Consider the following 26325-nt stretch of genomic DNA (forward strand, 5'->3'; position numbering starts at 1 on the left):
ATGAAAACTGCGTAAATAAATGAAAATAAAAAAAGGAAGTGCTACAAATGTAAGTATAGCTAAAACCTTAGTAAGCGAAAACAAACGTTTCGAAAACCGGAAAAGCACCAAAACGCGCAAGAAATCGAATCAATCGTCGGACTTTACATAGTGGCCGAGAGAGGGAGTCACGTGGCATCATAAATCCCACGTCCCCGAATAGCAGCGCAACGAGTCTAGAAGCACAAACGAATAAAAAGCCGACAAAAAACGAGCACCCTCTTTTATAAAATTTTATACACTAATATACAGATAAATATTTTTTATGGGATACAGTATTTCTGATTGTGCTATGATACGTATAAAGGAACAATTCGAGGCTAAATTTGGGCTAGAGATCAAGGATGATCCTCACAACTTGTTGAACAATATGGTCGACGCTAGAGCGTGCTATAAACCCAGCGAGAGAGTAAGAACATGCTTTCGACACCATTTTTTTATTTTTTTTTTGTCGGATTATTTTTCGTGTGTGATATTCGATGGCTATTTTTATATTTAGATGTGCATTTTCATTGTCAAATATGACTCTTGAGAAAAAACAGCATATGTCTAGTTTTATTATATTTCTTTTATTTATTTATGCTGCTTAGTATTATTTCAATTTTCTGTACGTTTTTATACATTATGTAGGAAATGCAATTATTTATATAGTTCGTAAGACCGAATTAGTGAATGTTCGCAAATAAGTATACATCGTACGCTGCATCTGGCATATATTTTCTATTCAATTTGAATATTATTATTTCAGCACGTTTCACTTATTATCGTTGATGTCAATATTATTTATGTAAATTTTTAAATACAAGATTTTCGTTAAAAATATCTGAATATTAAATACAACGCTTGTTACGACCATTCTGTCATTATATCCTATCTCCCTTTGTCCCCTGGACAAATAAAACAAATATATCGTATCTGCCATACACACAATCGTTGACTGGCTCGCGTCTTCATAAATTTGTCTCCCAGACTCTTCATTACCGCGGAGTGAACTACCTCATTTTTTTGTTATTTTCCATGTGAGCTTAGAACGAGCTGTACCGACAGTTCGAAGACCTTATTTTCTTTTGTAGAACGTCCATTCTTCATAAGATATTCTACCCTCGTACAGCAGTGTCGTAGACGCGGTCGCCCTTCGTTCACAACGCGTGTTTTTGTCCTTCGATCCCACGTCCTATAAGCGCGTAACACAAGCTGGAAAATAGATACACGCTTCGGTGCTTACAATTCTTCAATCTTTTGTACTCGAATGGAATTTTTCCTTTTTTTTTTATCGTGTCCCCCTATTTCCTTTAATGACCTCTATGAGACGAACGGAGCAACGGATCGGGAACGCGAGTACCGGAATACAGTAATTAGGACGAATTAACGCAGTGGACTTTTAATCAGTCAATCAGTGAGCTCGTCCGAGTGCATCGTACGATAAGGTACGACGTTTTGAAAAATGTGATTTTTCTCCGCTATCGAAGTAACGTTGCGTGTTATATTTACGTTTTGAATATCAACTTGCGCGGTTCGACACTCGATTTGAGTTTTTTTTAGTTGCATCGATTAATTTTCTAAATAAAAGGTATTTTATTACACAAGTGCCGAGGCAATCAAACTTGATATAATTTGATTTTTATTGCTGCCAGGGGAGATTATTTTTTATTGTTTTTACATAAGAGCCCGAAAAAACCGACGCAGAATAACCCGTGTCGTATGAAAACGTGGACAAAATGGAGTATGAAAAATAAAAATTTGTCTCAGTTATGAAAATATGAAAAAAAAAAATAAGAAAATATTGAAATCGTAATTTGACGCCACGTCAAAATTCAATTTTGATCGACCTCAAAACTTTCATTTTCTAACGGAGGTTATTCCATTTTCATTCATCCATCAATAACAACGAGAATCACGAGGACTAAAAAGCAATAGAAAAGGGGCAGAGGATTGTGCTTCCTCAGGTTTCGATCTACTTTCACAATAAAAGGCCTGAGGCATGCGAACTCGATCGATTGATGGTTAAATGCACCTCGAGCTTCCGATCGAGACACACACCGGGCAAAGGGGCTGAATTTCTATAAATATATATAACACCTTCGCCCTCGTTGGCGTAAGTTTCTATCGTTTCGGGGTTCGTGGACCATTTTACGCTTGTTCTGGCTACGTAACGGCAAAATACCTTGACAAACACGCGCACGTGTAGTGTATAATTAAAACGTTTTTGGGACTCGAGAATTGCCGGGATGCGGGACAAGCGTGTGCAATTCTTAGAAACGCCATTCTATATCTGCCGACAATAGCCGTCATTTCGAATATCTATATAAACACCCACAATGAATTTTTCATTTTGAGAAGACCCGTCACGGTGTGTCGAGTTTGACAGTATGTCAAATTCCGTAGTTTTTATCAATTTACATATTGGTATGGAAAGAGTAGAGGATTTCTCGTTGCGTGAAAGTCGTAGCTTTTGTCAACATAACCACACTTTTTTGCCGCTTGCAATTCGCACTCGCGTTTCCCTCGAGTTTCTTTTCAATAGTAGAATTCTTGAGCCTGTCAAAGTTGTGAATTCCTTAAGCAGGAAATCAGAAATGTTTTCTTATTTCCTTCATTTTCTCTGAGGTGAAATCTGTCTCGTACACGCCCGGTAGAATGTCAGTTAACCGAGTTTTTAAGCGGTGAAAATAAACATGATGTGCGCGATTAAACGCATGCTTAGATCATTTGCGGTTCGACCGGTACGAAAAACCGCTTCTTTATCATATTGTATATACACTGCACAACATTTATCGATAATCATGAATCAATGGAAAATCTGAAAGCCGTATTTATAGGTTTCCGGTTCGAATGATAACGCCGATACGATTTTTACACCATTTCTTCAAAATCAACTTCTGTAATATTATTCCGACGCATATAACTAATTGAAAAATTTCATGCCAAACGTTCTTCGACGAGAATATTATGAAAAAATCCACATAATTTATTTCTTTTTTTTTTTAATTTAGTATTCACGGGGAAAAAACTGTTCAAAAATACAAAAGGTTCGCAGGTTTTGGTACATCTCATCAAAATGATTTCAATTAGTCTACTGTTCGGTATCACGAACAATAGAGGGGTACATTAAAAAAATTAATTAATGTCCAGGCGTACGTTTTTCCAGAGCTTGTTATTATGACGTGTGGACAGTTTTATCTGTTCGATACAATGGGAGGGCGCACGATAAGTCGCAACGTTCGCGCCTGCTTCTAATCAAATGAAAACAAACATTATTCTTCGAATTAGTGAGAAATAATCAATCAAACATTACGGATATACATACAATCACGAAACACTACAACAGTAGCGTAAAAAAACACTGAAGCAAAAAAAATTGGTACGAAAGTAAAAATAAAAAAGTGCGTTCCCACAAGCAGTCTCGTCGGTACTCCACTGCGAAAAGGAATTTTCGTGTAACACGTACCATGCACGTAACATGCGTTTTAACGGAGTTTCGAGAGGAAGAAGAAAAAGAAGAGGACGAGGGCTCAAGAAAAAGGAATAAAATCGTTCCTCGACTGTACTCTATACGCGACTCGCTTGGAGGCCTTCTCCGATGCCTCGTGTTTACACTACGCCGCTATAGTGTGTGTCGGGTTTGTGGCGCGTTCCGCTTCTTGCTATAGTCACGTGTTTCTCGTACATCTCTCGTGGTATAAGCGCCGAGCGAACGACGCAAAGTCTTTTGCGGGCTTAGGCTCTTTCAGTGAGAGCTCAACAGCTCGCCTAAGCGCGCGCGTTCTTCTTTCGCGGAATCTTTTCGCCCGTTTATACACGCGTACACAAACATTCGTCTTAAAGTGAATACCCTGCGCGGTGTTCCTGCCATTATTTGTTGTTGTTTTTTTTCCATGAACCACTCAACTAGCACGCACTCTAGGCCTTTGAGCAGTATTTCACGTATTTTCGTGATGAAAACGAAAAAAATTTAGTCTCGTCGAAACGTCGCCGCAGTTTCAATATTTCAATGAAATTCCGCTGTACTTCCGGTTTAATAGCTCGTTATAACGCTACTATTCCCGCTTGGATTCGTTATCGATGGAATGATCTATACGCGTGACATCGCATCGTAATTGTGTAGCGTACACACACGTATATATACACACGTATTTCTTCGAAGGTAGCCTCACTGAACTTCGTATTATCGCATGTTCCCTTCCACAATATACCATTGACTTTTTGTTATTTCAATTTCATTATCGTTATTATTTCCATTTACTTGATTATTTTCTATCGAAGCTCTACAGTTCATTATTCTAGATTACAATTCATTTCGATTTCGTTCAATACCGCTATTGCATTTGGGCCAAGACTTTTATCGTCGTTGACCCTTCGCGGACGGCACCGCTCCGTCGAAGCCTGGAAAGTTCCGATGCTCGCCCTCCTGCTCGCTTTTTTCGGGCCTTTTTTCAATTATTTTCTCATATCAATAAAAGATCGTTAAAAAAGTTTATTGAAACGAGAAGAGGCGTGACGGTTAATTTTGAAGTTGAAATTGCAGACGAGTCCCTCGAACACATTCTCACTTATATTGTTCATCGAATATTTTTAGTTTCACATTTTTTGGTTCTTTTCTCTTCCTTACAGATAAAACGACGATTATTGTGACAGTTACACTGTGACGAATCCGGGGAGGCACACTTTTCAGGGATTGAGTTTTATCTCCTTCTCTGTCTCTTTCTCGCTCTGTTTTTCTTTTACCTCTTTGCATGGACTTGCTTGTCAATTACGTCGGTCATTGTCGTCGCACATGAGCCCCCTCCCTCCCCTGGCCTGCACCTTCTCTACTTCCGAAACCGACGATCGGCAGACAGTCGAACATGACCAACGACAAGCAGGTGAGCGCTTGGTGTTATCGTTTTTTGTTCTTCGCTTCGATTTACGAGAGTATAGTATTCCGGTATTTTTGGACGAGCCGTGGATTTCTCTCGATCTGATGATCGAAAAAACGAGCCACTCTCACCGCGCCCGTGTTATTTTTCAAGGGGCGTTTTAAAAAAATTCTAATTAGAAGATCCTTTTATTTTTGGTGCTGCACGCTTCGAAGGTATTTCGATTAAAAAGCAAAGTGAAGATAAAGAAATGGCAATTAGACACGCATGGACTGTCGTAAAAGTTAAGACGTGTTGTAGATCCGAAGTAGAACTCGAATAAAACAGTGCATACATATATCTACGCTCGAATGTTTATATTCGTCTATCTTTATATACACATATATTTTATGCGTGCGCGGGAGGTCCGTCTTTCATTCGAGATGCACATAATTGCGCGAAACGCGCGGCTACACTTTGCAGCAGTTTCCAGACGCGAAAACCGTGTCTTTATGCAGCTAATATACCGCAAATCCGACGCGAATGGCTCTCACGTTCCACCACGTGGCACAAAAAAATAAAAGAGCGCTCTTGTCACTTTGAAAGCTCGGAATCAGTTTTTCGTTTCATTTTGAGGTTATAAATAAACTTACGACCGGCCGTATCGATTTTTTTCTTTTCCGACTGCGGCGCTATGCACTTTTTTTCGATGTTTTGAGTGTTTCAAATGTTTCGGAACAATGTGAATTTCAGTAGATTTCTGAGAATCGTCACCATTCTATTTTGCACGTTGAAATTCTGATTCACTTATTTACTGGAGGTGACTTGATCACGCCCTTTCTCGGCCTGTCATGAAATAAAAATAAAAAGTCCAGCACCTCATCGATTACGAAGAGATCGATGAAGCGATGCACAATGCTCGCGGTATTAAGTTTTAATGTTAGCCTCCTTTTACCAAGATAGACAAATCGCTGGTGAATCCATTTTTCAACGATTCGCATCCGATATTGAATTCAGTAGCGTGTTCCTTGTACAGTTTTTATACCAGGAAATGGCTCGCGTATTAGCCAGCACTGACGTCATATTTTGGATGAGTTCATGCGACAGACGGTAAAAAAAAAAACACGCGCTTTGTCTTCAATAATAAGCATATATTTTGAAGGAATTTTCCTCTCGCCCACGAGTTACTTGAAAATTTATGAATCCACAGACGTTTTTACGTATAAAAAGAAGTTTTGCAAATACTGGAAAAACTTCATTAATTTTTCCCCAAATAAATACCTATATAAATACACTTCGAACAGCCTCTACATAAGCGTACATTTTGCAATTAAGTATTGTTTGCCGATCGATACGTCTCACCACGTTGCAACAACATGTGAGACTCACTGTTGTGACCCGTCGCGTTATGTCGAACGACCTTTGCAGCTCTATTCCTCGGACTCGTTTTCTCATACGCTTATATACTTTATACAAAACGAAAAGGTATCGAGCGCAGTGGCGCCGGTGGCGGGACTTTGTATTATTGTAGGCGTTCACGGAAGTAAAATTGAAAACTTTCCGTTTTCTTGTTACGAATTCAACGACACAAAAAACAATGCAAATTGCTCAACTGTGAATTGAACAATTACTGCACGTAATTCATTTCGAATTTATTTCATAAATCATAATCTTATAAGTATCTCGTACGATGATTCGAGGTTATGAACATTAATACGACACCATGATTATACTAATCTCAGTTAACTCCCACATCAAAAATATAAGTTTATTTCATTTGTGTTACAGTCATGGTTCCGTGGCGTTCGGAGCAGTAAGTTTCGGCACGTTTACGGTGTACCAGCGAAACGCGACAAATGCTACGACAATATAAAAATCACAAAAAACGCCCACGATTCACAGTTCTGTGCGGTCAATCCGAAGTTCCTCGCAATCGTAACAGAGGTCGCGGGAGGCGGTGCGTTCATAGTTCTACCGTTGGATCACGTGAGTGGTGTTTTTAGGTTAAGTATTTGTTGAACGAACAAAAAAAACATTGAGCACGAGCGAGGAAAACGTGACTTTCGAAATAAACAACTGACTTTCCCGCTACAAAAGATTCATTCCCGGAAATCTTTAATTTCAAACTCCTTCCGGTAAATTTCTCCAGAATGACGAATCCTCGGAAATTTGGATGACAAACGGGCAGCGTCCGATCTTTTACTTTTTCCAGAGGAAAATCGGAGGCACGCTTCCGCGAAACTTCGTATATATTCGTCCCTCGTTAAATGTGCATCGCAAGCGTTCATTACGAGTAACGAATGTGTACGAGAGTAAATGTGGTTTAGATGTGCGGACAAAGAGGGAACTTGTGCCACTGCTCGGAGAGAGAGTATGAAGACGGCTAATGCATTAAGACACCGCCTTACTTTCGCTGCTATTTCTCGATGTTAATTGCCTCTCGTAAATCCGACCGAAACTCCTCCATCATTCTCATTGTCCAATTTCTCAGTAGATCCATTTACACTCAATATAGCACTTTCGTTGCAACTAATGGCCGCACCAGGGGTGCATGAAATTCGTAACGAAACATTTTCAATGATGGAAAAATTATACGCTGATACGCAAAATTATCGAAAAAATTGTTGAGACACCGATGAACTGAAAAAATTTTTTTCTTTATTAAAAATCGAAAAATATTCGAGAAAAAAAAATTCGAGGATCAAAATACTTTCGAAAAAATTTGAGTGACGTCAACCGCGACCAATCCATAGAATTCTCGTTCCCCGAAATGGGGAAAAAATGAACGGGACTTGCTCGAAACACTAAATATTCATGGACAATTTTTTTGTCAACTTCTTTTCCGTCGATTCGTATGTATTTTTAATCTTTTTTCCCGCAGACTGGTAGATTGGACTTCAACGCAAACAGGGTCACCGGGCACACAGGACCCGTTCTCGATATCAAGTGGAACCCGTTCAACGACAACGTAATCGCCTCTTGCTCCGACGATTGCACCGTGAGTTTCGGTCCATTGGTTTTTTCTACGTTTTTCTATTTTTAATTGCAGCTCATTTTTTTTTTAATTTCTTTGAGTGCATTGCTACTTTTATCATGCGACGAAATTCTGCGATTGGAATTCTCCATGTTTTTGCATATTATTATAAATTGAAATCAACGATAGAGCAACTTCTAAATTGTCTCGAAACTTTTATCGTTAAATTGAACCTTTTTTCATCAAAAATAAATATCAAACAAAATTAAACACGATCAATTCGATTTCAGGAATTTAGCCATTTAGTTATTGGAAGATGAAAGTAAAAACCGATAATTTTCTGTCAATTTGTAAATTTTCTCGTGAAATTGAACTTTTTTCATCCGAAATAAATATCAAACAAAATTTAACACTATTAATTCGATTTTGGGAATTTAGCCATTTAGTTATTGGAGGATGAAAGTAAAAATCGATGATTTTCTGTCAAATTGGAAGAAAGGTTTAATTTTTTTACTACTTTGGTCGCAATTCAATTTGAGTCTACAAGATTTCCGAGCATTTCAATCTAAAATGTAATTTCAAAAGATTTTCGAGTCGGTACACCAGAGACTCGGAAAAAAATGTGATTGAGATTGACATCGATTTTGAAATTTTTTGAATAATTTGCTAAATGAATTTTTAAGATTTTTCGACAGCTGGCTACAATGTTTCCGCAATTTAATGGAATCTTTTTCGGTTCAGGTGAAATTATGGCATATACCAGACGGCGGACTTTCCAGAAACTTGACAGACTGGCTCGTCGAATTGCAGGGCCACAAGAGAAGAGTGGCCTACATAGAGTGGCATCCCGTAGCCGAGAACGTCTTGTTCAGCGCTGGTTTCGACCATCTCGTTATCGTATGGGATATCAATCGTGGCGAGGCAATAAGCGTCATCGATCGGCATCCTGACGTTATTTATAGTATGTCATTGAATCGCGATGGCAGTCTATTAGCAACTACTTGCAAGGACAAGAAGTTGAGGATCTTCGAACCTCGTTCGGGACTCGTAGTTGAGGTTCGTTGCGTGCATATAAATAAATCCCTTGCTACCACTCGTGAATTCTCTCAGCGTCTTGTTTATTCCAACGAGAATGATTCGAGTGAAATTCTTTTTTTCGAAAGCTATGTTTTTCATCGTAAAATTTGAACTTTGAAAAAAAAAAAATAGCACAAGCTCTGAGATGATTTTGATTTTTTATCGATTTTATTGGAATGGTCAATAACAGAGGGTCAACGAAGACTGACAGCCAAAATTTTATTGAGAAGATCGAAAAACTAGGAAATTTGCATAAAAAATGGGGGGACACTCGAACGGTGTAGACTCCATCGTCTATTTTATTATCGTTATTGCATTATCCGTATTTTCATATTTTTTCTAGGAAGGCACGTGTCACGCTGGAACGAAAGCAAGCAAAGTCGTTTTTCTCGGAGGCTCTGGGCGTTTACTGACTACCGGTTTTAGCAGGCACTCCGATCGTCAATATGCCGTTTGGAGTCAGCTTGATCTTTCCGCACCTCTTACATGCGAGACAATCGATTCTTCGAGTGGTATTGTCTTTCCCTATTGCGACAACGATACCAACATGGTTTACTTAGCTGGAAAGGTAAAGCACGAGCTTATAAGAATATTGAAAGAAAGACTGTTGGAACGATTGGAAGATTAAATCTTTGGTTACACGTTGAAAAAATACGACAAATTTTTCGACCGCGGTGAGAGAATGACGAGAGGAGGAAAATGAAAAAATTGAATGAGATTGAATTTTATTTTTGCAGGGTGACGGAAACATCCGTTACTACGAGGTCGTAAACGAAGCGCCATGGCTGCACTATTTGAGTCAGTTTATATCAGGAAATCCTCAGAGAGGATTGGGAGTGATGCCGAAGCGCGGCATCAACACATCCGCTTGTGAAGTTTTCAGGTTTTATAAGCTCCATGCGACTCGAGGAATGTGCGAACCGATTTCAATGATAGTGCCGAGAAAAGTAAGTTCCCAGGCTCCGAACACGAGATAAGCTTCGTCAAGATTTTTTAGTTCTTTTCTTAACGTCTTGCTTTAATTGTTCGTATTATCAGAGCGATCAGTTCCAAGAGGATTTATACCCCGACACGGTGGGAACAACGCCAGGACTCTCGGCTAAAGATTGGATCAGTGGAATGAACAGTCCACCGATTTTAATATCTCTCAAAACAGGTTATTTATTTTCCTCGTATTTACAAAAACAAGTCATTCATGATTGTGCAGCCAACATTTTGTTTCGACTTCGGCGAAAACGAGAAAATGTGGAATCAGGAAGCCGTTGCCGAGTTAATTTTCCTCAAATTATTTTTTATTTTTTAATAATTAGGTGGCGGAATAACAACGCACAAGCCCCGTGTTTACAAGCCAGGTCAACTTACGGGGTCGACGAAAAATCAAAATGGTTGTGATGTCAACACTAAAAAGAAATTCGCATTCTTGTCGACTGAGACTGTACCTGATTATCGATCCGTCGATTTGTTGGATATTTCGGAAAAGAGTCAAAAAACATCGAGCAATCAAAGCACCAAAATTCATCAGTTGCAACAGCGATTTGGTCACGTGAGCATTCAGGTAAATAATCTAAAACTTATTCGATAACAGTATATTCATAGGACGAAATAAATGATTCATACATTATTATTTGTAGCGTGGCACGTCTTTGCATTGACAAATTATAGTTCTTTCGAGTTGTGGGTTATTTCATTAATTTTTTGTCGAAAGAATGTCAATAACCCGACAACCACTGTGTTGTTTCTTTACGTTTTTTTTAATCGTTTACTTTAGTTTGATGAAAACGTTAATTAACACGATAAAAATAAATATACGAGTGCCTTGTTGCCTGATTTGCTAATATTTTTTTGATTTTTCATACGCTTTGCATATAACTCGTTAATTCGAAGCTAGATTTTGTTTTTCTTCTTATTCGTGTTTGAAAAATTTGAATAGTTTGTCTATAACACACACTAACGCTTCGCATGGTCCTCTCAAGCCATCAAGATGTAGCACCCAATTCTATGAGCTCGTTTGCAAGTTCGGAACGTATTCCCATTATTACAACAAGGTAGGTATAGTTCGGAAGATCCGTTTGTGGTTTTCTGTGATTTTTCAAGAATATGAGAAAATGGAGTTTTCATGGTTAGAATAGGCATCATTCGCTAAATCCATACGATATCCTTCCAGCTCGTTTACGAGCTCAGACTCTATGCAAAGACTATCCGTGGATGCATTTTCAATGACTGGTAGGGGACGGGATTATGCCTGAGTAATGCATGGTTTTTGGCTCGTTGCTTCTGTTTTTATGAGTGATGAAAGTCGGTGCGGGAATTGCAATATTAAAAGATGAAAAAAGGTAATGTTTTTCAACTCGATAAGAGGAAGCTGGAATTTCTGCATGCGATCGTTCTAGCAAAATCCCATACAAAACTGACGCCTCCGTTAACTTGACGTAAAGAAGAAAATCTTGTGAAAATTCGGTTCAACATTAGCACAATATTTCATCGCTTGCACTCACTAGGAATGGAAATTCATGATCGTTGTATGTAAAAAAAAAGTATTTGTGTTGTTAATGACTTGAAATGTATTCTTATAATTCAGAACAATATCGTCAGCACGACCATGAACGACAATAAAGTCCTGGAATCCGTCGATATTCCAAACAACGAGGCTGAATTGAGGCTCGCTTATGCTCGTCAAACGGACGAACTCAGACTGGTTCGACGTCAACTTGCCAACAGTCAATTACGCGTCAAGGAACTTGAAGAACAACTGAGAAAAGCTCAGAGTCATTAAGCTTCGTGATGGTGTGTGCTTGACAGTTTTTGTCACATCGCAAAACTAAAGTTTTTCATAACGAACATAACGAAAATTCTACGCCACACACGTATAAAGAAACGATGAATTTTTGTCGTTTTATTGGCATCAGCTTAAAAAGTATTATCGTGTTTATATTCAACGCGAAATTTCCGCAACGCCTTTTGGTTGACAGAATGAACAAAAAATACGTTAATTATGCTTCGTAATGCAATTAATGCGAGAGTGCTCGAATAATCGATGCTCATGAGTAGCGCGGATTATATTTTTTTTCGAGTTTAATCAATTTGTCTCGCTTGGAACGATCGATCAATTTTTCATGAGCCTTGACCAAGAAAATTCTGTGATTTCATTCCTGTATTCTCGTATCTTCTCACTATTTGTTTCTTTCCTCATTCATCATTTTTTCGTTATTATAAAAATCTCTTGGAAGGAGCAAAAGTATTGGAAAAACTTTTTGTTTTGTTCATTGACTTTGTTACAATTGTGTTAGAGAATAATTTTTCGATTGTACTATAATCATGTGAACTTGAGACATCATTTGTTGTATAAACGCACAATAATTATGTACCGGGTAAAATTTATGCGTTGCACAGTCAAAAAAACGTTCTCCCGAGCAAGTGTATCGAGCAGAGAAGTCAATTCCGCGTACCAATCATTTCTTCAGTTCGAAGAGGATTTTCAGTGGGAATCTTCGCAATGCTCGACGGGCCCGAAAATCGTACGTTAATTAAACTATCAAAAAAATCGTATTCGTATGGATAGGAAGAAGAAAAAAGTTTAGAAATTCCATGAAAACGAGCGTAGTGAAAATGTTCTACAAATATTCGCTAATGCATGGAGGATTATCCTCCAGGACTGGAAAATATTTATGAAATTATTTGTACGATATTTATATGTATTTTCATACCTCATTCATCCCAGATCTTTGCAAAAGTATCGTGACGCTTAAGAAAAAGACAATCTTGGATGAACGTCAACAAAAAAAAATAAAAATATAACGAAGCAGTTGAATAACGAGTAAAAAGTGATATTGTTCGCTAGCGAACGATCTTTGCTACTCTCTAGGTATAGCACTCGTACAACACTCGCTGTCACTCCGTTTGAGCGTGTTCAGCGTGCTTTTGGAGTAACGAAAAACCACAAAACGAAATAATTCGAAAACTGCCTTTTTCCCCCAGATTTCCTACGAACAGAGCGACCCTAAAAAGAGGAGTGTGCCAGGAACTTAGTAAAAGTGATCGCACCGAGTTGCCAATAACACGAGAGAAAATATTTATACGTAGCATATTTTTATTAAAAAAAACGAATAGCCCCTCTGTTCTTTCCCATTTTCGTTTGATTTCTACAAATATCATGCGAACCTTTGGCGTGCTTATCGCGTACATAAATTTTCGTATTCCGCTCGGAAACAACGGAACAAAATCGTCTTTACGTTTCGCTTGTTCAATCTCATTCCACACAAATTCATACTAGTGGTGCGCTACCAATATTGCAATGTCAATATCATTCGTTTGAAAAGGCAAGTTAAACGATCTATATCTATATACATTCACATACATAAATATATGTATAAATCTTTACGAAATATTAAATGAACAAATCGTTGGTCGATATACCTTAAGATTGCCTTCAATACATATGCGACATATATGTAATGCCAAAGATACGTGCTACGCTGAAATACGAGATAATAGTGTAATTCGAGTGTTATTTTTGTCCTGGTAAATCGAAATATTGTGCCTGCACACCCCGACACGAACGTATTATTGAAAACTAAACGAAAAACAAATTGAAACAACAAGAAAAAAAGGAAGAAACTACCGGAGTACATTTTTGATCGTAATTCGAATCTAAGATGAATAATCTTTGTAACGTTATTTGTAATCGTAGTGGTATACACGTCGTAGGATTGAGATATTTGGAGAACTTTTTTATCTTACTGTAGCTTGTTTAAATAAACGCAGAAATATTATCGGACAATGGAGTGTTTTTTTTCTCGCTTTTCTCCGTATCGACAACACTTCTTCGACTCTTTAAACGTTGATCGAACTTCGGGAGATTTTCGTAGAGTTTTGAGTGCTCGATTTCATGAACAGAAACTTCAAAGCAACTTGTCATAGCCATTGCGACTTTCGAACTTTTCTATTCGTTAAAAGTCATAAATACAATGATCGTTTACGCTCGAACAGATTTCAAAATTTAACGAGGTACTCAAACAAAAATATTTTCCATCGTACAAATAAAAATACATTTAAAAATCGAAAAAGTTATAAATGCGTGGGCTAAGAAAGTATTGCTACTCTAGTTTTAGTCTTATTTTTCTAAAATACAAATACAAAAAAAGATAAAAAAAAAAGCGCTTTCTTTCGCGAGATTCAGGTATTTGCATTACATTGGGACGGAATAATTAGAAATAACTAATACATGGACGTTTGCTTTTTACGATCTACGATGAAAAATCTCGTAATTGGAATGTTCGACTCTTGGAGCCGCGTGAATATGCTAATGGGACGGAATAATCTCTTTGCAAAAGAGAATAATTTACTTTCTTTCGCTTTTTCACGAGTCGCTCATCTCGTCCATCTCAGCAGGAATAACAACGTCAAACTGATTGCTGTCGTTATGGAATTCGGCTTTGGCATCGAGCCTGGATTGCAACCGTCGGTATTACAAGTGTAGAGGCACGTTCTGTAGGGCCTCTCATCCCCGACTTGCTGCACGGTCTGACAGTAATTTCCCAAATCAGCTGACGAACAGAATCTCTTCGTTCCCACGCCATCTAGGAAAATATCGATCAAGTTCGTTTTAAATAAAAACTGTTTTTCTTCAACTCATGAATCATCTACTTTTTGGTGAATTCAGACAAAAATTATTGAGCTTAATGTAACGTAAAAAGCGATTTGAATGAGCGCAGTTGCGAGCACTCATTACACCGTGAAAATGAGACGCTGAAGAGAAAAGTAAAAGAAAATTCTAAAAGCAAAAATGGCATGCTTCGAGTTCGAAAAACATTAAAAACTCTAGAAAGCTTTGGTTTTATGTTTTCATGCTCGTCATTAAACTTGTTGGTTGAGTGACCGACAGATGGTCGTAAAAAGCAGAAAATTTTGAAAGCTTCTAAACACCAAATATTTTTGAGTCAACGATCAGCGAAAAATCATGCACTTCACAACGAGGGACGACAGTTAATTCTCTTTGGTTTTTCAAGTTTACAAAGACCTCCGTATCTCCCGATCGTCTTGATACAGTACTGCGCCTCGAAAACGTGATCGCAGCTTTTCAATTCCAATGAATTTTCCACCAGTTCGCTGTCCATGCATTTCCATTCGTTGGCTGATGTACATTGGTAGCAATTTATGCCCAGCACTTGGAATCCATCCGGGTTATGAGAGGTGATTAGTAAAGCAATTATTGCAATTGTGTTTTTGTAAAAATAATTGTTAATCGTTTTTCGGTGTGACGTTTGCTCAGGATGAGTGTCAAGACGGAGCAAAAAGAGGGTATCCAAAAGGGGATAATTCAGGAAAAAGTGAAAAAAAAATTTTCCAACTTCATGAAATTTCAAAGAACAAGATTTACTGGAATAAAATGCCATGGAAAGGTGCAATTTTGTCTGTGAAATTTCAAATTGTAGCTTGTAATATTTCCTCGTTTACGGGAAATACTTCTCAATAAAATGACGTCAAATTTTTTTTTAAACCAACGAACAATTCTTCAAATTGGATAATTTTTTTTTCGATACCACATTTCGTTCTCTAGAAAAAAATACCAACGAACCGGAGTCAGAGCAACGATACAATTATGAAGAATTGAGTTTAAACAGTTCGAAGCTGGTTAGGGTGTTTGGCGATTTATGAGCTGAAATAAAAGCATTTGTGTTGAGTTCGAGGACAGTTAGTAATGATTCGCAGCTAATTTGTGAAGAAAAAATTATGGCGATGGAGGAAGAGAAAGAAGTGAAATTCGTTCGGACAACTCGTCGATTCTCTCCATTTTTACCCTCGAATCTTCCAACGTGTTTGACGCAAAATTTGGCCCCGTGAACCGCGTCGCACGACTTTGGCTCCATGTCAATATCGCTCGTCAAAAACTCGTTGCACTGAAAGGGGTATTCGTTGTTCGTACTAACGCACTGATAGCAATAGATGCCAGCGGCTAACACAAGAAAAAAAAAGAACAATGTAAATAAAAACATAACGAAGAAAAATAAGTGATGGAAAAAAAGAGCAACAGAAGGGATAACATTTGGCCTGTGCACTCGCTAATCTCATCTACTTCGTAGAGCAGCTCTGAGCGCTCGATCGTTATACGAATTTTGACTGGACCGAGTCAACCGAAAGAGATAAGGCCGGATCGTCAACGTATAAATGATTTCAAAGTGTTTAATCAACCGTGCCACGATTGATGTTCGCTCGAATCGGTTTTTCCAAAACGACGCTGAAGTTTACAACGTTGGAGTCCAACGAAATGAAGGAAAAAAACATTTGACACTGAGAGATTTTTTAATTTCACAAAGTATCGATGCTAGTTGAAAAACTACGAATTGCCAATTCGAGAGGGAACGAAATTGAAGAATTACTGGAATTATTGGAGGATTTTTTAAAATCATTTCGTTGAACTCCAACGTTGCAAACTTCAGTGTCATTTTTCCAAAACAAAGATAACTCGAATAGTCCAAAGCGTTTTTATACATAAAAGGAGAAATGATTTTTTCAAACTTTGACAGTCTGAACGGTTTTTACGATTGAAACTCGCATTCAGCGATAATTCGATATTTTGCTAATTTTTCAACATTTTTTAAATTTAGTCAAATCAATCAAAAAAGAACAATCAGCGTTGGGCTGGTTGAGGGAATTTTTAATAAACGATCAAACGAGTTCTGAAGGTGAGGATGAATTTTGAGAAACACATTTTTAACGCTTGTTCATTTTTTGACTTGAAAAGTAAATGAATGAAAACAATGAGCTTAAAAATAGTAATTATTCAAAAATTAAAAAATTTATTGAGTTTGAGAAAGCTTAAATTTCTCATTGACCAAGGCGGATGGAAAATAAATTTGGATTAGAAATAACTCGAGAATCAAGTGTTCGGAGATGGAACGTTATTGGGGCCTCTCGCTAAAATGCACTTGTCAACTTTCGATGAGCCTGCGTCGATCGAAGCTAATTTCCGCGACTGGAATGTAATTACGGAAATTCCGGCGCGAGAACTGAGTGCTGGAGAAGATGGGAAAGGCAATCCACGAGGGTTGGGTTAATCATAAATCCATCGATGTTCAGGACGAAAGTCCACAATATATACGTAGAGAAAGCTACAATTTTTTTGCTATTAAAAAACCGCCGTTTGTGAAACAGAAATTAGGCATAAAAGTGTAAAAACAATGAATCAATGAATACTTTGGAAGGAGAGATTTTTCACTTTACTTTGTCAATCGACTTGAGATAGGTAAACTGCACGGCCGTGTTATGAAAGAATTCCGGAATTGAAAAAACTTTCGAAAATGCGTCACGAGCTCCCGTGCGATGTTTTTTTTCACGAATATGAGCCACGTTTTCGTAAGAAAGGAATATAGGTCGCTTCTTCTGTGCGGAGATAAAAATAAATGGCATTTTTTACTTCCGCAAAGAGTAACTAGCGCCCTAAACCGATTTCATCGTGATCCACAACAATTCGCGAGCTCCGCCTATAGGGCGAGCGACGTATTAATTGACGTTTCACAATACGAGTCATCCAACGAACAATACACGCGGTGTAGAAGAAACAGTTTACAAGACTCGCGCGCCCCGCCCAAACAGAATGCACGAAGCGAGTTTCTGATTTTCGTTGGAAAAAAAAAATCGCGTTTTGTAACATTTAGTCGATGATTCCTCGAAGAATGTTGGACATTAGTGGTGTGCGGAATAAATCATGAAAGTCCACGAAGGCTGGGTACAATTTGTTCCACTTCAGCGTGGTATACGAACGTTGTTCTTTGGGCGAGGTGTGGAATGAATGTACACAGTGGATTTGGAACAGTGTCTTACCTGGTACGACAAAAAGTGTTGATACGATGAAAAGAGTGAAACACTCGAAAACGATTTTCGCAGATGCCATTTTGAAAAAATCCAAATAGCTCCGTGTCGATGTTTTGTTCTTAATAAAAATGGCGCACACGTTTATTGTAGTGATGAAAAAAACGAAGTAACAACACGCGGTCGTTAAACCGCCACGAGCACACAAACACACCTGTTCAGGTAGAGACGCGGGCGCGTGAGCCGTGGTAAACGAGCTCCTGTGGCGTCGACGTTTCGACACTGCTTAAAGGGTGTGTAGTGTATAGTGCGGCCAGACAACCCAACGAGCAGGGAAGCCGCCGATTCGTGCCCACTGTGACGTCAACGCAATATCGACAAGAGTGGGGCCGATCTCTGCCTATGGCGGTCTCTGTGCGATACGCTTCCCTCCTCAAACTCTCGACGTTCTGTTCTATACTCGCGTCGTAAAAGAGTATAATACAGCATTTTCGTTCTACCTTTTGAATTATTCGTGCCGCAGTGTCCTACGTGTGTCCTACGCTATATACTTTCGACGCCATCTCTGGCAGTATTTATATACTTTTGAATAATATTTCATTACGTAACCATTCCAGCAAGGAAATTGCTTTCTCAGAACTATGGGAAAACTTGTCGCGTTTGATTTTTTATCACTTTACGAAGAAAACGAAATAGCACGAATTTATACGATTAGAAATTGCAGCGTTTTTGAAAAATCGGTCAATTCAGTTCCACTCGACTCGAACGATACCATTAAAATGGCGTTCCAATTAATTTCGCAAGTTTCCTCAGCAGCACTTCTGGACGAGTTCAAGAATATTTTTGGATTGGAAAAACAAATATTTGATTGATTGTATAAACAATTTTATTGCGCAGGAAATGTGCATTTCGAATATTCACTAAAAGAGAGTCACCGATTTTTATCGGAGTCCAGAACGAGTGAAAATCACCTTTTCCGACCACTTCGAATATACTCGTTGCTTCGAAAGTTTCGATAATGAAAAAAGGAAGATTGTAACGATGAACCTTTCAGCTCGCCAGCGAAATCCGATGCTCCCAATATGGCGGCAGGTCGAATTTTTGGATCGAAAAATCTCGTAGAGTTTCACTCGTTTCTGGTCGTGACTTCGTACTTGCGTACTACACGTCGCTTTTTTGTACACTTATAAAAAACGATCATATAGACGTGAGAGAAAAGAATCTCAATTCCATCGCACCGAAGTTTCCACCGATTATATACTAAATATATATATTTATATTAACAAAGTAAGCTATTTGTAAATTCGAAAAAAGTGCTTCCTACCCGAGTCTACTTTAAGTAGCGCACACGAAGCGTACAGTTTCTGTCCAATGATTAAAAGCACCGTGATTTCGATTAAAGTTATTCCGAGATTCGTACTTTACCGAAATTCTCAATATTCGCGATTGACAATGATGAAAACACACGTGAAATGTAAACGATTATCTAATGCTTTCTGAGCGCACCTGTTGAATCGACCAGGATACGTATCACAGTTATCAAACTCCTCTATTATTCGTGTCGACCGAATTAATGATCGGGACGCGATACGGACCGCAAGTAAATAATATCGATGAAAACTATTTGAGAAAAGAGAAACTACGAAAACGAAAGAAGACTATTATAAGCAGCGAGAGACGGACGTTGGGTTTATATTTTCGTTTTGAGTTTGCAACTTTTTCGCGTTTTCGTTTTGACCTCGGTTTTGGAGCTGGGTTTGCGACACCGTACGAAGCCTTTGGTCGTTTGTTTGTTGCGAAATTTAACGATGCCAGCGCTTTCGTTCTCGTCGCTCGCCGCTGTTGTTTGGGTTTGAATGGAAGCTTTTGAGGACTCCCCAATTTCCGGTCGGGTCTTTACGATCCTCGGTGAAAGAATTTTTAGCCGTTTCGAGCCCTGCTTAACCGCGGTCGTCGACTCGGTGTTCGAGCTTTGATCGATCAGCGAGAATTTCGTCGTTTTTTTTTCTTGCTTCTTACCGCGCGGAGAGGAAGCGGTATTGATGTTCTGCAAATTCGTCTGAACCCCTACGCGGTATCCAGTGCTAATCGGCTTCAAAAGACCTGCTTTAACGCCGTGATTCGACGATCTCAACGTCTTCACCATCGGCCCGTTCTCCAGATTGATTTTACGCTGATTTTTCAGGCACTTCCGATTCGCAACTTGACGCGATTTCTTGGTGCTCTTCATTCTCTTGATCGCGGCGTACAAGGAACCCGTACGTCTAACGATCCGTGGCTTCATCGCTACATTCGTCTCGCCACTCGGCGCGTTGTCCTCTTCGCTGACCTTCGTTACAACGTAATTCATCGGGCTCACTATCTCATCCAGACGCAAGCTTTCTTTTACCATTGTTCCACCGACACTATTATCCTGCGGGAGAAAACGCTTATTTGTATATACATTGTATTTCAATGCCTTCATATTTACCTGCTCGCGACGTTGACATTGTCCAACGTACGTGTACCGAGCTAAATACTTTCAAAGCCTTTTTTTCACATTTTCTCTCATTATTCGAGTCGCTCGTTGCGACGAGTGCCAAATAAACTATTAGCGATCGATCTACGCAATTCTCTATGTTTATTGTCGTCAAAAAACATCGAATCTCCAAATAACTGGAATAATTATTCAGCAGAACATTTTCAACGTGATTTTCCACTCAATTCGATCCCGGAAATAATCTCTATCGCGAATTTACGGATTTTTAAATCGAGCACTAAATATTCCCAGCACGAATGAGTCGTAGCTAACAAGCAACTTACCCTGCCGATATACGACGTGGTTAAACGATTACATTTTCGTACACACCCCATTCGTATTATTATTTTCAGAAGGATCGGCCGAGAGGACAAGCGGGAGCAAAAATAAAAAATAAATTGTGTGCTAAAAGACTTTGAATTTATTAACACAGATATAGATATTTATATATTCATATATATATACGTGGATTTGTATATATGAATATAAATAAATTTCATATTTCATAATATTGTACAATTTGCAACATCGTACTACATTGAAATGAATTTTAAATTGTACTCTGATATATCGCTTCATTAAATCAGCGTCGGAAGTATCGAAGTTCAATGATAAATCGCAGTATGAAAATCTTCAATCGTTAACAATTCGCCAGAAGTCAATGTGCAATGGAAAACACACGGATTTCTTCAATGTGCGATTAAGTATGGCAAGAAATGCTTTAGTCTGAGTTAATTCTTACTTCGTCGTCGCACCTCTATGAGATTAGACGAATTTTTCGTTTTTTGTTACTTCCAAATGAGTCACGCACGTCGGGATATGATTCAACAATTCTACATTGAATTTTACGACATTTATGGAATCTGAAAGTTTCTTGTTACGATTATTACATGAATTCTCGTTTGGGCTATAAATGCGATGGGAAAAATGAACGAATAACCAATTATTCGCGCTCGATAAGTCGTCTACCTTCATTTTGTCTCGCACTCGCTCAATAAACGTCATCCTTTTTTTATATCGGTATATACATATATATTTGGACATATACGTATATCTATATACTATAAATCACAACCAGGAATTAATAGCTCTTGACTTGATATAACATCGATCAATAGTTTTTTGTTTTTTTTTTTTTTTTTTATTTTCTTAAGCGCACTTTATTTCTTGTGAAATGCTTCGAAATCGTCAGAGCTCACATTATCGTTAACTACGTTCTTTCCAATTTTTTCACAAATTTACGGGGAAAAATGTACGCACAAGGATCGAACCGGAATTCAATTTGTTTGTCGAAATGAAGTCTGATTTTCTTAAAGGATAATGGAGAAGTAAATTTGAGTTTTGATTTTTTTCTCGTAAATAATCGTAATCGAAGACTGAACGACAGGAATCGCAAAATTGAATGGTCACATTCATCGACTCGCGTAAACTCTATCACTCCCGAATATTATTGTCACAAGTATGATTCGACGACACATTTTCACAATGAAATTCGTTCTCGCCAATACGAATATGAACAAATTCAATCGACAGAGGTAACGACAAGGAATTAGAGAGACTCAATACAATTCATGACTTATGCTGCGAACGATGATCAGTTCTAGCCTCTCAAGACAACGAACACTGCTTTATCTCGATATTTATAAGATTTTCGGTACTGTCATTTACCTTGTTGCGTTGCCTGTTGATCGACGCGCTGTGATTGTTCACGCACGTTAGTTTTAAGAAAGATTTAACTCCTCGCAGTGAACGATATTGGCTGTTTGGCAGACGGCTATTTGGGTTGCTATTCGTCAGATCGAGGATCGATGGACCTAGAGCCGCTCCGACCTGTGTCAAAATTACATTACTCACAAAATAATCGATGTAATTATTCATAATTATCGTAATTCTAAAACTCAACTGAAAAGAAAAAATGTAATGCGTAGATTCACACGTGATACTGGAAAATTCGAAGGTTTTTGAGTAGCTCAAAAGTTTGAGAAATCAACAATGACAGGAGGCCATCGCTCAGTTATTCGTAGGAAATTATGTGTTCTGCAGAGATATACTGAATGTATGCAAGGAAGTCTTGATTCAAATTTAAGAGAAGCCTTACTTGTGATTTGAGGAGTTGAATTTATTGTACCCATGGAGAGAGCATAAAAATATGGGTAAGAATAAATTTTACCTCCTCGAAGACCGTCGGTGTGTATTTTGGTGGAACAAACATGTGGCTAGGAGTTTTGTTGTTAGCATCGCGAAGTCTGGCTGGCAAAGTGTTGACTAAACGTCCAGAATTGTAATTGCATTCGAGAGTGTAGCTACGAACGAGCCCTGTTAATTTGTAAACTGCAACACGACCGGATCCCTCTCGAGACATGCCATCTCTCTTGTCACTAGAATTGGAGGAAAAAACACGAGGATGTGAATTTCCAATTGCATCTGGGCCCATCGAAATTCGTTCCCAATTGATATTTTTGGTGGTTTTCTGTTTTCAAACTTACATTAGGTACATATTTCGCTCGGCGAAACTGCACGAGGTAAAGTGAAAATTCGGATTGTTCATGGACATGAGTTTGGGCAAAAGCATACACATTATTGTGTCCTCGGAATCGTCGAAATAATTTCCGTACATGAAAACGCCTTTTTTCGATGCGTGTCCGTGCATATCAATGTACAAAAACAAACCCGAATCCTCGGAGTTACGGGACAACGGAGAGACTTCGGAATTTCCACGAGTTTTTTTATTGCACGTATCTTCGTTCTCGGTCAATTTTTCGTCGACGTCGAAAATTTCCTTGGTCAATTTTTCATCCGAATCCCCGGACACTCGTTGTGACTCTTGCTCTCGCTTTTTCGTCTCGTCCAACGTCATCGAAGTCACCTAAAGCATAATGAGAAAGGAAATGCCTTTCGGACGGTAAGAGTCAAACGAAAAAATAAACAAGAACAAACATAATTCTGCGAACACAAGTCAACCAAATTGAACTGTTTTTTATTCCCAGACTATGAAAAGTTTTTTCAAATTTTGTTCAAAAGTAAAGGGAAAAAAGTTTTAATACAATCCCTAACATATTGTTCCCTGGAGCATAGAAATCACGTTGACTTGTGTAATTAATGAGAAATGTCAGGAGCAGGCGTCATTCAATGTACCTGTTGCAGTAATTTATTCGTCGTGTCTCTCACGACATTCGTAACTAGACTCGGATGTGCCAAACTAGAATCTTTGCCAACTTCAAGGTTTATTTTATCCGAAACATCCGAAACTTCTCGGGGCGCGACCTCATCCACGATTTCATAGTGATTGTGATAGTATCTGTACAACAATTGGACAAGGTTGAAATACATTTTATTTTAGTATGTGATCATCAATCTCGATATTCATGAATTGAAATTTATCTATCAATACTTCTTTTCACGTGTTTCATATTTTAAATATTAATACTCTCTGCACATCGCAATTGAAAAAAAAAAAATCAGACCGATGTCGACAAAGATCGTCATACAAATTTAAATAGGATCACAAATTTCCAGCTCGAACGATTTGAAAATTTCTGTAAATTCGGTTATCTGCATTCGTTAATTCATCAATTCGTTTAACAATAATCGAATATTGTATCAATTTTTTGGGCAATGGTGAATATTTGTTCGTTCAAGTCTGCATGAAGGACTCGAAATGCAAAATAAAAATGATAAAAATTGAATATCTCAAAGCAAATGGCAATAACGATATGGAAGCGACTCAAAATATGTGAAAAATATACCTGATCAATGATCGTGCAGCAAAAATAGTTGGATGGTCTTTGATCGATGGTTCCAGATAAACCCTGTTGAGATTAACACCCCTGGTATCCATGCGATAATGGCCACGTGCCACACCGTCTGGATTAAGCATCGGTATTAATTTGAACACATAATTTCGTCTGAGTATAACGGCCGTGGGATCATCTCGGTTGAGCAGAAAATTGAGGAAACCGTTGAATACAAAGCTGGACGGTGTTTCGCCGGGATGAACACGAGCGCTCATGAACACAACTTGTTTACCACGGAATTTGAAAGATCTCTCATCTTCAGTGTCAGGGAACATGCCATTCAATCGATCCTCTCTTTCAGTCAAAATATTGTGGAAGGAACTTATAGTCAAAATATCAAGCCTGCGTCCTTCCAATGATTTTATCGCGCATTCGCGATGATAATAGATATCGTCAGGATGCAGAAGAATTCTTTTGGCCATTCGGTTGTCTATTCTGTTGAGATAATTCTGCAGATCTTGGTACGTGAATGGATACGTAAAGGCCAGATAACTAATGGCTTTGGGATTCTCTGGTGTCCGATAAACGAAAGAAAGAGTAAATTCACTGCCTTTTTGATCCATCTGAAATTTTTTTTTAAATGTTAGAGCCTTGAGGTTATCCTCAGAGGGATAGAAGAAAGTTGATGCATCCTTACAGAATACGTTGGCTTGTCACGGATCCTCTCCCAATGCGGATGACCTGGTATTGTTTTAAATACTGGACACATTCCTTGACTGAACATTTTCGACTGACGGTTCAGATTAACAACGTTGAACTTGATGCATACTCCAGGATTATTCGGTTTTATACCAAAGTAAAACCAGGTTCTGTTGTTATTCTGATATTCCGTACCGTGACAGTCGTGTTTTGTCCAGACATTAAACTCGCAGTCCGGCTTCTCCTCCGTGCTGTTGGATAAATATTTAACCTCTCCTTCTCGATTCTCTGAGAAAGGAAAATGCAGTTATTAAAGTGAGGTACAATTTATTCTGGTTCTTTATTCATAGTGCATCATATTTGTCTTGAATAATTTTGTTTTCCATGTGTGTGCAGATACGTTCTCAATACGTTTGAAAAGAATTTTCATTGGATACTTTCATAGCAATACTTTGACAGAATAGATATTAGATAAATATTTATGGAAGTCATAAAAAAATTAGTATATTCTTAATCTCTAGAATCTGCATTGGTATGAATTGTTTTTCAAATATCATTTCTGTTCGCTTACATGTAGAGATACAACAAACCTAAGTAACCCAAAATATTCTCTCATTGATAATCTAAACATTGAAATTTCTATAAACCCAACAACAAATCAATTTTTCATTAAATTTTTATACTTTTCTCAGCATTTGTAATTTAATTTTGAATCTAAATGTGAAAAATGCTGTTTTAATGTATTTGAGCATTTTATTTTCATTTGTAGTAAAATTGCAAGAGGGAAATTGTGGATTTTTACCATTTTCAGGTGCATCGTTGACCTTGACTTGTTCCACTCTAGCCAAATTGGCCGAATCAAAGTGATTGTAAAACACACAGTTACCGCAAGTGACATATTGTGTTGCGGTAGCCATGACCTGGCTCACCGTTTGATTCAACACTTCAATCACTGCGCAGTGTAAATTTTCAAGCGATTTTCTGCAGAAAAGAAATTCGAGGCTACAGAGTATCGTTATGTCACTGACAACAAAAGATTAAAACGATATTGCAGGATATTAGATTGCAGGATAGAATAATTTCCACGAACTCCTGTTATTGATCGTTTGTCAAATCCTTATTGCATCAGGACACGCGACATTTGTCGTGCCGAAAAACGACATTTCGGGGACGTTTGACTGATAGGCAAGGACGATCGCGCTCTGTTTTTAGTCTCTACTCACGATATCAGTGGGTCAATATATTCTGACAGTTATCCGTATAGTTCTTACCTTTGAGTAAACCGAATCCATATTTTTTCTTGTCATTCCAAAAATCGTTTCACTTATTAAGATGGTTGCGAGTTTTTAAATCGCTACAAAAGGTTGTCCTTTACGATTGGCGTTATTGTACATTAGTTGACACTTCATCTCCGTCCTTGGCAAGACACGAGTAAAAAAACAAATGCACTTATATACAACAAAGAGGCACATCAGAGGAGGATCGTGTCGTGTGTGACAACGAAAAAAATACCCTCAAACGTTGGACGTTGGACCACATAACTCGACGTAAATAAAGCGAGAAGCGAGAAGCGCCACTACTCGGTGTGGTTGTCGCCTTCATGAATAAAGCTACAAAAGCTTGAAGCGCATGCGCGGTTCA

General features: G+C 38.3%; 3 protein-coding genes across 6 annotated transcripts; 1 reads left to right on the top strand and 2 right to left on the bottom strand.

Annotated features, from left to right (window-relative positions):
* Positions 1–181: 181 nt before the first annotated feature.
* Positions 182–13699, top strand: LOC122410273 (coronin-2B-like). 3 transcript variants are annotated; one of them, XM_043418417.1, is made up of 11 exons: positions 3796–4183; positions 4651–4901; positions 6663–6860; positions 7756–7872; positions 8590–8904; positions 9269–9493; positions 9663–9872; positions 9964–10081; positions 10236–10480; positions 10899–10970; positions 11504–13699. In XM_043418417.1, the coding sequence occupies exons 2-11, from the start codon at positions 4884–4886 to the stop codon at positions 11696–11698; spliced, it is 1713 nt and encodes a 570-aa protein (XP_043274352.1). In that variant the 5' UTR covers positions 3796–4183; positions 4651–4883; the 3' UTR covers positions 11699–13699. The 3 variants fall into 3 exon arrangements, with proteins under 3 accessions (XP_043274350.1, XP_043274351.1, XP_043274352.1); XM_043418415.1 differs by lacking the exons at positions 3796–4183; positions 4651–4901 and adding an exon at positions 182–448; XM_043418416.1 differs by lacking the exons at positions 3796–4183; positions 4651–4901; positions 10899–10970 and adding an exon at positions 185–448.
* Positions 12993–18461, bottom strand: bou (boudin). Of its 2 annotated transcripts, XM_043418419.1 has the most exons (4): positions 17746–18461; positions 15722–15877; positions 14942–15088; positions 12993–14501 (listed from the first exon to the last, which is right to left on the bottom strand). In XM_043418419.1, the coding sequence occupies exons 1-4, from the start codon at positions 17813–17815 to the stop codon at positions 14293–14295; spliced, it is 582 nt and encodes a 193-aa protein (XP_043274354.1). In that variant the 5' UTR covers positions 17816–18461; the 3' UTR covers positions 12993–14292. The 2 variants fall into 2 exon arrangements, with proteins under 2 accessions (XP_043274354.1, XP_043274353.1); XM_043418418.1 differs by lacking the exon at positions 14942–15088.
* A 140-nt stretch (positions 18462–18601) lies between these two features.
* Positions 18602–26272, bottom strand: LOC122410272 (cytosolic carboxypeptidase-like protein 5). The gene is made up of 9 exons (XM_043418414.1): positions 25956–26272; positions 25487–25665; positions 24683–24972; positions 23998–24608; positions 23387–23549; positions 22738–23117; positions 22422–22629; positions 21920–22081; positions 18602–20146 (listed from the first exon to the last, which is right to left on the bottom strand). The coding sequence occupies exons 2-9, from the start codon at positions 25599–25601 to the stop codon at positions 19424–19426; spliced, it is 2652 nt and encodes an 883-aa protein (XP_043274349.1). The 5' UTR covers positions 25602–25665; positions 25956–26272; the 3' UTR covers positions 18602–19423.
* Between the last annotated feature and the right edge of the window lie 53 nt (positions 26273–26325).

Source organism: Venturia canescens, chromosome 4 (assembly GCF_019457755.1).
Source record: "Venturia canescens isolate UGA chromosome 4, ASM1945775v1, whole genome shotgun sequence".
In the NCBI taxonomy this organism is placed as follows: domain Eukaryota; kingdom Metazoa; phylum Arthropoda; class Insecta; order Hymenoptera; family Ichneumonidae; genus Venturia; species Venturia canescens.

Bases quoted from the DNA above. Each gene is read 5' to 3' on its own strand.
- LOC122410273 (XM_043418415.1), top strand. From the start codon at position 305: ATGGGATACAGTATTTCTGATTGTGCTATGATACGTATAAAGGAACAA. The intron at 7,873-8,589 runs GTGAGTTTCGGT...TTTTCGGTTCAG, and splicing joins CTTGCTCCGACGATTGCACC to GTGAAATTATGGCATATACC. The intron at 8,905-9,268 runs GTTCGTTGCGTG...TATTTTTTCTAG, and splicing joins GTTCGGGACTCGTAGTTGAG to GAAGGCACGTGTCACGCTGG.
- bou (XM_043418419.1), bottom strand. From the start codon at position 17,815: ATGGCATCTGCGAAAATCGTTTTCGAGTGTTTCACTCTTTTCATCGTA. The intron at 15,878-17,745 runs GTAAGACACTGT...TTCTTGTGTTAG, and splicing joins AACACTTTTTGTCGTACCAG to CCGCTGGCATCTATTGCTAT. The intron at 15,089-15,721 runs GTAAAAATGGAG...ATGGATTCCAAG, and splicing joins ACACGTTGGAAGATTCGAGG to TGCTGGGCATAAATTGCTAC.
- LOC122410272 (XM_043418414.1), bottom strand. From the start codon at position 25,601: ATGGCTACCGCAACACAATATGTCACTTGCGGTAACTGTGTGTTTTAC. The intron at 24,609-24,682 runs GTAAGGATGCAT...AAAAAATTTCAG, and splicing joins GTGACAAGCCAACGTATTCT to ATGGATCAAAAAGGCAGTGA. The intron at 23,550-23,997 runs GTATATTTTTCA...ATTGTTGTACAG, and splicing joins GCTGCACGATCATTGATCAG to ATACTATCACAATCACTATG.